The sequence below is a fragment of the Olea europaea genome, chromosome 10 (genome assembly GCF_002742605.1).
Source record: "Olea europaea var. sylvestris chromosome 10, O_europaea_v1, whole genome shotgun sequence".
Classification (NCBI taxonomy): Eukaryota; Viridiplantae; Streptophyta; class Magnoliopsida; order Lamiales; family Oleaceae; genus Olea; species Olea europaea.
The window spans coordinates 17,361,445-17,371,541 of NC_036246.1; the positions used below are offsets into that span (position 1 = coordinate 17,361,445).

General features: G+C 36.7%; 1 protein-coding gene across 1 annotated transcript; it reads left to right on the plus strand.

Moving 5' to 3' along the window:
* Positions 1 to 481: 481 nt before the first annotated feature.
* Positions 482 to 6,753, plus strand: LOC111400362 (pre-mRNA-processing factor 39-like). Its single transcript, XM_023027774.1, has 4 exons — positions 482 to 490; positions 546 to 775; positions 5,734 to 5,901; positions 6,690 to 6,753. Exons 1-4 carry the CDS (start codon positions 482 to 484, stop codon positions 6,751 to 6,753), a joined length of 471 nt encoding a protein of 156 aa, XP_022883542.1.
* Positions 6,754 to 10,097: the final 3,344 nt, after the last annotated feature.

The following is a 10,097-nucleotide window of genomic DNA, read 5'->3' on the forward strand; positions in this document are numbered from 1 at the left end:
TCCAATTCAAATGTATTTCTTTCAACACCCTCTATATTATTCTCACGTTCCTCTCCATGAAAAATCCATCTCTCAAAACTTACAGAGATTCCAAAGTGGTATAAGTGAGATTCTACCACATCTACTGACTGAAAGAATGCATTTTGACAATTTCGACATGGACAACGAACCTTATTGTTCTCATCCAGACATTGTTTTGCTACCTCCATAAATGAATTAATACCATCTAAATATTCTTCACTTAATCTATTACGAAGTCGCATCCAACTCCTATCCATCATGTATATCACTTTATTTGCCTAGACCATAAAGGATATGTAGTTAGTAATTTTTAGAAAAATAGCAAATATACAACTCAGCAATAATAATAGCAGTTTGGCAGAAAAATAGCAAGTATTCAGGTTTCTGGAAGAAGTAGCATACCATATATATATTTAACAAAAACAATTATTGTAGATAAGTGAACAAAAAGAAGAGTAAGATGCTAGAAGTAATAGGAATCTAACTCCTGTTTGGAAAATGACTTACCTCTCTCCAATTTGCAGGCAAACATTTTGAAGATTCGAAAAGTTTATGATGCATTTTTAGCTGAATTTCCATTATGTTATGGTTATTGGAAGAAATATGCTGATCGTGAGGCATGCCTCAACTCGATCGAGAAAGTTGCAGAGGTTTATGAAAGAGCTGTTCACGGAGTTACATACTCTGTTGACATGTGGTTGCACTACTGTGTATTTGCCATTAGTACCTATGGGGATCCTGACACTATCAGAAAGTAATTCTCCTTGTTTGTTTTCTTATTTTTGGCCTTTATGTGTCTGTTTGTCCTCTATTTCTTTATTTTAATAGCGTTGAAGTGATCTTATGTTTCTTTCTAACGCAATTAAACATTTAACAACAGTGATTACTGACATATAAGGCGAAAAGGTTTGTTACAGAATTCAATTCAGACAGATACTTGTATGATGTGAAAACCTTGGTTTTGGTGCTACTATATTAGTAGCCATCTAGGTTTATACACGGCCTCATCACCCCTTCAGTTGTACTTAGGGTTATGTTGTTATTCGTGTAATTTTTCGTGAAGTTTTGCCTTTTTAACCATGGCACCTGAGGTGCATCAATATATGATGGCTGCTGAGAAGATGTTACCATTAAGGCTAAGATGGTCTGTATGATTCCCTTGAAGGATTCTGTAAGATTATGTTGAGGAAGGTAAATTGATGTAGGATGAATAAGAAAGAAAGAAGAAGGAACTGGGAGGAGAAACAGAGAGAAGGGAGAAGAGGAGAAGAAACCAGGGGAAGAGAGGGGAGGGAGAAAATGGCTGCAAGCCACCAAAAATATTTCAATTCTAATTCATCATCAGCTGTCTCAAATGAGAAAACAAAACAAAAATAAATAGCAGAACACAAACCCTAAAGAGAAGGGCTTGGGCCAAACCGACTAAACAAGCCCAATAACGAAAACATAACAATAGTCCAAATAAAATATAACTAATAGTCCAAATAGAAAATAAATAATAAATGGATGTCCGCATCAACTCTCCCGGGGTGGGAGAAAAACTCGACCCCGTCGAGTAGATAAAGCAGAATGTTGCACTGAATCTGATGCGAAAGGCTCCAAGTCATGCCACGGGGGACGATCTTTCTCGATGACCAAATACCGAAACTCCACAAATGATAACAAGGATAGTTGTAGCTTATCCTCAAGGATATGATCCAACCAAGGAGGACGATCTTTCTTTGTAATCACATACCGATACTAAACTCCCAATAGTAAAAATTCATGCCACTCATTCCCAAAATCTTCCTCATTGGTCAACACAACTCGTTTATCTAAAATAGCATCAATTACATCTTTGTGTGCTGTGACATGTGTTATTGGAGTGAAAATTGTAATATCTTTAGGTTGGGGTTCCACATAAGGAAGTAGAAAAGGATCATCAAGGAAATTAAAAAGGCCTTTGTAAGTAACTAAGTCTTCAATATGTAAAGTAGAGTTGTGACCAAAATGTGATGAAAAATTAATGACATGTGCGTATGGACCAACATGCTTTAAAACTTTAAAAGGACCAGCACTACCGGCTTGCAATATAACATAATCCCCAATATGAAATTGAAAATATTATTTATGCAAATCAGTTTGAAGTTTATATAATGCATTACTTGCGTGAAGTTGTTTATTGATCTTAATATGCAAGTCATGAAGATGATGCACAAATGCTTCAACTGATATCGACACACTAGCATGTGGGGACATGGAAATAAGGTCTAACGGCCGTCTAGACTTATAACTATGAACAGCTTCAAATGGATTCAAACCTAGAGACCGATTTACAAAATTGTTATACGCAATTTGAACAGTTGGGGAAATCAAGTCCCAATTTCTAAGATTTTCTGGACTAGAGACTTGAATAAATTGCAAGGACTTTGGTTAACTACTTCATTTTGACCATCAGTTTGAAGTTGGTCAGTAGTGGGGAATGTTGATTTAATGCTAACCACAGGCGATTGGATTCTCCAAGGGTGGCTAGCGAAATCATCAAGCTCTTTGAGTTGTGCAAGGGTATAACATATAACATGTGACCGAGAGTTGTCAGAAACAAGGGGTATAGTATCTAAAGACTCGGGAAGAGTCTGGAGTCCACCTAAAGAAGTGTCCTCACTATCATCCAAGTCATCAAAATCTTCAAGTTTAGGTTCATAGACTAGATCTTCTAATGGCATATCTATTACATTCTTTTGTTCTTCCATGACTAAGGTTCGATTAGTACATTTGGAAGAAATGTGGCCAAAATCTTTACAGTTGACGCACAACAAGTGAGAAGAAGACCTTGAAGTTTCAGAAATTCTACCCTGATTTTCTAAGATTGGAGAATCATTAGAAGGGGGAGGTCCTAGAAGGGACTTAACGGGAGGAAGTGGAGCCAATGAAGCCAAATGATGATTATCAAAAATTTTACCCTTATTTTTCAAAATTGGAGGAACATCAGATGGGGGAGGCCCTAGAAGGGACTTAACGGGAGGAATTGGAGCCAATGACACCAAAGGATGATTGTCAATACGCTTTCTACATGGAAAAGGAGATTGTGGACTATCACGACCTTTACAATTATTTTTCCAAATAGGAGGAACATTAGACGGAGACGGTTTTATGATAGACTTATGATGAGGTGACGCTAATGAGATGGGTGAGCGACGATGACCACTCTTTTCATATGGAGTACTAATAATCAACTCATAATCTCGAGCTAAAGAGTAAGCGTAATCAAGAGTAGTGACACCTCGAAGGAAAAGCTCGCGCTTAAGATCATCTCTCAGACCTTGGCTAAACCAAGTCAAAGTCGTGCTCTCATCCTCAATTAAATGACATTTGATTCGAAATTCCTCAAATTGCGCGATATACTCAGTCACTAATTGATTTCCTTGTTTAAGGGCATTCCATTGAGTAAGAATTTCAAAATTATCTCGTTCTCGCTCATGAATCTGATCCCTCTTCCTATCCCTATCCTTACGATCGGGTCGAAAGTATTTTTGATTACCTTGTCGACGATGTTGTCTATTATGGGACACCTTAAAATTATTAACATCAATCGAATGAGAGATGTGTTTAAAATTTTTCAAACTAACAGATAGGGCCTTACTCTCTTCAAGAGTAGCGATCATTTGAGTTTGAATAGCCGCTATTTGTCGGGTGAGTGCATCGAATTGTGAGGGGTTTATGTTTAAGGTACTAGACCTAGAAGTGACAAGATGACCAATATGTAACTATATGCAAAGCAATACTACCTAAATGAAATGCAATAGAGAGATCAATATGCATCAAGGACCAACGATTAAAACATCAATTTGAAATTCTCTCTCTCTCTTTTCTTTCCTTCCAAAAATGCAAGTTAATAGTGCTGATACTTGTAAATAATAAAGCAAGGATCCAATGCTTGTTAAGATCAAATGGTATTGTCAAGATTTCCAATCAGGTAGATAAAAGAGGTAACAATGGCACATCAATTCAGTGAGATAAATGGGGCAACAATGGCAAGTCAATTCAATGAGTGATTCCAGTCAAGTGAAGTTTGAGGCCAAAGTTGTGATAGTAACAGCAACACAAAGAATCTAAGTGATGCACTTTTAAAATAAAACAGCAGTATAAACCAATGAGAATTAGGAGATAGCAACTCCCTGTAGTTTAGTTTTGATTATTTGTATGCCGCTTGATTTGAATTGCCAACTTATGAGCCCCAACTGTGCTTCTGTTCTTCCCTTCGTGTCCAATGGTCTTAACCTCTGTTGACTGTAACTTGTGTTGGCTCTGGTGTGGACGTAAAACTGAGTGTGGTGACTGTGGCTTTTAGATTGTTGAGATGGACGAGGAAATATATGAGTGTGGTAACTGTGGTGGAAGTGTATGATCTTGGGTTGGTGGTGGTGGCCTATGGCGATGAAGCGGTAGTGTTCTAGATGCCTGGGTACAATAGATAATGAAGTGGTAGCGTGATGGTGATTAGAGGCGATGGCAGCAAGAGAGTGGTTGTGAGAGAGGAATCGGGTGAAACTGTGAGGTATTTGATGTTAATTGATTGGTTATAATCGGGCTTGGTTGGATATTTGGGACTGGGCCAGATGGGAAGGGGTTTAGATCCTGTTATAGAGATGGGCCAGTTTGGGTTAGTGTTTGGAGAGTGGGCCTGGGTCGTAGAGAGTAGGTTGGGTTAGTTGGGCTAAATATGTGATAAATGGGCTGAGGATTGGGTTATTGGCCAGATTGGATAATTGGGTTGATGTAATGGCCTTATTGGGCTGAATATGAGATGTGGATAATGGCCTCTAGGACTTGGGCTACTTATGATTATGTGGATGTAGATTGAGTCTGAGTAACCGGTTAAATGATTTGGAGACTAGAATATTTGACTGGGTATTATAATGGGCTGTTTGGATTAATAATTGATTGTGTGTATGGATTAGGGTTTGCAGGAAGTAGCAGCAGTAACATAACAACTCGAATTTTTTTTTTCCCGCGGATGAACAGTACCCGGGAACAGCTTTTTTTTTTTTTTTTTTGGAAATTGACAGATCGCAAAACTGAAATTCTGGGCATAACAGTACCCGCAATGAACAGTAAATTTTATTATTTTTTTTTAATCTAGGAAGGAAAATTGCTATCTTCCAACAAATCCTTTTCGTTTCTGCTATTCAACAAGTTTTGGGAAAAGGGAAAGAAGAAAATTTTGAATTATAAGAGAAAAATATCCAAGATTTAGCTCTGATACCAAATTTGATGTAGGATGAATAAGAAAGAAAGAAGAAGGAACGGGGAGGAGAAACAGAGAGAAGGGAGAAGAGGAGAAGAAACCAGGGGAAGAGAGGGGAGGGAGAAAACGGCTGCAAGCCACCAAAAATATTTCAATTCTAATTCATCATCAACTGTCTCAAATGAGAAACAAAACAAAAATAAATAGCAGAACACAAACCCTAAAGAGAAGGGCTTGGGCCAAACCCACTAAACAAGCCCAATAACGAAAACATAACAATAGTCCAAATAAAATATAACTAATAGTCCAAATAGAAAATAAATAATAAATGGATGTCCGCATCATAAATGCAGTGTATTTGTGCCTTTGTTTGGAATTGTTTGAGTCTATCTTTGAGATACTAGTCCTCTTGTATCCATTTATACATGACTGAATGACCTGCATGCCTATTGGATTTCATAATCGTTAATCTGGCTGTTTTTCAGGCTATTTGAAAGAGGATTAGCTTATGTTGGAACTGATTACCAGTGCTTTCCACTTTGGGATAAATACATCGAGTATGAAATTTCTCAGCAAGATTGGCCATGTGTTGCCAAAATTTACACACGGTTATTGGAGATCCCGAATCAGCAACTAGATCGCTATTTTGAAGGGTAATTTTCTGGCTTACTTGTCAAAATTTTCATTGATGATCGTGCTTCCCTTTTTTCCTGCTTTTCAAATATCCTACTGGCTTTGGTGGTTGCGATTTGAGGGAAGATGATTTGCTTCTCAATTCATCTTTTTATTCCAGTCTGCATGTATGCCTTGGAGGCAGCAATTTATATTGTCTCGTGCCACTTTTAACTATACATTACTAGCAAGAGTAGGTCGGTATCTTTGGTAGTCTGATTTGAACTCTGTTGGATATGCCACTGGTATTTCCTTACTTAACCCATATTATTGTTCTGATGAACGAGGAATTTGTTGCTATGTGCTGTGATTCCAGTTCTAGGATGGGCATTGACCTTATAACACTTCTCTGTCAGTCTATTCAGTTGTTGATTGTTTAAAGACAAAAACTTAAGAAGTCCATCTCACTATATCTGCAACTGCAAATGTTCTGAAGAAAATTTTTCGGTTTTGTTTCCCTTTGTTGTATTCCTACATTTAAGTTTTTGTCTCGCTGACCCAGAAGAAGAAAGGGAGAAATGGGTTGAGGGAAAGGGGTAAATCCTCCATTTTTGTTGTTATTGAAGAGTGACCACTCATTGCATCTCTTGGCCACTACTCAACCATCTAGTTATGCTTTTATCTTCTCCTAGAACAGACTGCTTTAGTTGAATGATTTATTATTTGCGTAGTATACATCTAATTGGTATTAGTTTCTTTAAACCGTTATCTTGTTTATATGTCTTCTCATTTTAGATACATCATTTTAGTTTGTCACATATTGTTACAGATTTAAGGAGTTAGTAGCCAGTCGCCCTCTATCAGAGTTGCGAACTAGATTTAACCGACATTAGGATCCGTTTCAACATTCCCAATGATATAGAGTTTTTATGTCCTGAGCCATTTCAAACGGCAAATAGCCCTCCCGGGTTGCGTCATTATCCATAGACATTCATTAGATATGGGACTTTGAATTCCCTTTCAGCTCTTTTTCGAGATACCCTTTCCTCTCTAGATATGGCTCCTCCCAACTTGCTTCAGCTGGATAGGCCCTACTTTTTTGTTAGGGGATCTTTCTTCTAATATATTCAGCTCACTTTATCACCCGGAATACTGTGAATCCCCAGAAAGGGTATTATTTTCTTACCCTCGCTTTTCCATAGCTTGCCCGGCATTGGTAAGACATCCTACTATTCAAATGCCCTCTTGGAAAATAGGCTTTTTCCTTGTTCATGGTTATTGAGAATTTCAATCCAATGACCTTTTTTCTTCTATCAGCATGCCTCGTATTTATGGTAAGTGATCGTTAATCTGCTGCTTATCCTACTTAAATTTGTTGTGTTCTAATTGTTATGATTTGTCATAGGCTAACTTCATTTTGTAGTTCTCTCTTGACGAGCTTATCATCTTATTGGCTCCAGTTTTTCATATGTTTGGACTCCTATGCTTTCAATAATGAAAACCTCGCAATTCAACTTGAGTAGCAAAAATAAAACAAGATCAAGAGTAGTAAGCCCAAGTAATTGCATCTTTTGTTTACAAAACCAAAGATTTCTTTAAAAAAAAAAAAAAAAAAAAAATTAAGTTTCAAGCCTCAGTAATTTACATTAAATTGACAATGAAAAGTAGGGTAGATAACTATGAGAGCTATACTTTTTAAAGTAAAAGATATTCTTTAATTTGCAATTGGATAATAATTTTCAGACTTTTCGAGAGAGACCGATATTGTTACAATGCGAAGACATAAAATCCTGTTGCTTTTGCCATGGATGGATTCTATGGCTCTTCAATTGAGGTAATAGTCGAACAAAATGAAAAATTCATGCTATATATACAAGAGCTTGGATGAGCTTCCTTTCTAAGGTAGACAGAAGTGTAAAAGAGCACAAGCAAAACCCATTGATTCTCGTAGAAGGATGGGAATTCACTATCAAAACTCATTGGTTCGTGCACAAATATTGAGAAATGATCCTTGATAAACATAACCATTTATTCTCGAAGAATATTGATATTGGACCAACAAGAAATGTAACTATCCAAATTCAACACTATTATTCAATAAACCACCAACAGTTATTTAAATACATTGGCAAGAATTTCAAAAGTCTAAAAGTTCGAGACACAAATCAACAAAATAAAGATTTCACAGTTTTTCAATTATGGTAAAGGAAAACACAACTAAAACTAAAATTACTTAAATTCTTAACCTTTCGTGGTCATTCTTTGGACCAATTTATATTGATTTATTTCGGTTTGAATATGTGCTAAATGTGTCGCAATTATTTACACTTTTTGTATGGTAAAAGTGTGGTAGACTTTCGAATCCTATAAATATTCAAAACACAAGTATGAAAGATATCTTATGGACTTTGCGATAAAATATATGGTCTAACTGAATAGAGACAAACACAAGATCCTACATAAGCACATATACATAGTTGCACAAATATGCTCATTAGCACTTGCACTTTTGTTTTACTTGAACGTCGTCTCACGTGTGTTGCGCATGATATGGAATTTTGATCTTTTGGTCTGTATTCATCACTTGCACTTTTTGGTAAGCCAGTTAATTAATACAATCCTAGTTTTATTCCATATGAGAAGCAACATATGTATACTTGTTTGTTACATCAATTGATAAATAAATTGACTCCTATATTTTCAGTAATGAAACCCTCATTATTCCACTTGAGCAGAAACCAACAAGACCAAGAGTAATAGGCACAGTAATTGCAGGTTTTGTTCTCAAAAAGACAAGCGCATTGTAGGGGCTCCAATCTTCGATCACCAAGGCTTTACAAGCTCGGTTCACCAAAACCCACATCAATACCACTAATCAAACGACTCAAGAGCTCCACAAAGTTTCTACCTACGGTTGCTAGATTTTATCTCACTTAGAGACCACTACAAAGGAGGAACAAAATCACCAAGAACGTCACAATTAAGGAAGGTGAAAAGAAGCAGAGAGAACCGGCCGAAGAGAAGCACAAAGAGAGCAAAAGAGAACACAAAGTCTTGTAGAGGTCGTGTATAACACAAGTATAGATGGACAAAATGCCCAATAAGGTAAGATTATTAGGTTTAGGTAATGAGTCATGGACCCAATAGAATTAAGTGGATCATAGAGTGGGCCTCAAGTGGTACTAGCCATCCAAGTAGGTGGATGATGGGCCCATGAGCAACACAACCTAATTGGTTGCTTCAAGTGGTCCAATTACTTCTTGGGTTGGGTCGTTCCAACTTTGGTATTGATATATCGCTCAATCGTATTGCCAATGCTGATAATTAAATCGGGTTTACATCGTCGCCCGTGATGTCGTTTGACAACAATATTTCCAACACTAATGATCCTATATGATCCTATATAAGCACATATACGTAGTTGCACAAATATGCTCACTAGCCCTTGCACTTTTGTTTAATTGAATGTGATCTCATGTGTGTTGCACGTAATATGGGATTTTGATCTTTTTGTTCGTATTCATCACTTGAATTTTTTGGTAAGCAAGTTAAGCTATAAAACCCTAATTTTGTTCCATATGAGAAACAACATATGTATGCTTGTTTGTTAGCATCAATTGATGGATAAATTAACTCCCATATTTTCGGTAATGAAAACCTTGACACTTCAACTTGAGTAGCAGAAATGAACAAGACCAAGAGTAGTAGGCCCAGTAATTGCAGCTTTTGTTTTCAAAACCATAGATAAAAAAATAAAAAAATAAAAATGTTATTTCAAGCCTCTATAACTTCCATTGGATTGACAACAAAAAAGGAGGGTAGATAATGCTAAGAGCTATATTTTGGGTACAAGATATTCTTTAATTTGCAATAGGATAACATTTTTTACGACTTTTTGAGAGAGACCAATATTGTTACAATGCGAAGACATATGATCCTGATGTTTTTTCCATGGATGGATTCTACGGCTCTTTAGTTCAGGTCATGGTCGAACAAACTAAAAAAATTCTTGCTAAGGTTGGAATATATGTATATATTGCTTTTTGACTATCATGCTTGCCAAAAGTGCAAGTGATGAACACGAAACCAAATGATCAAAATACCATGTCAAGTGCAACACAACTGCGAACCAAAGGATCAAAATACCATATCACATGCAATCACACTCAAGTAGACAAAAGTGCATGTGCTAATGAGCATTGTTGTGCAACTACGAGAAAATCCCCCCAATGGTCAC

What these genes read in the sequence shown, in the direction of transcription:
- LOC111400362 (XM_023027774.1), top strand. An exon ending in GATCCTGACACTATCAGAAA is followed by an intron (nt 776 to 5,733) that starts GTAATTCTCCTT and finishes GCTGTTTTTCAG; the next exon opens with GCTATTTGAAAGAGGATTAG. An exon ending in CTAGATCGCTATTTTGAAGG is followed by an intron (nt 5,902 to 6,689) that starts GTAATTTTCTGG and finishes ATATTGTTACAG; the next exon opens with ATTTAAGGAGTTAGTAGCCA.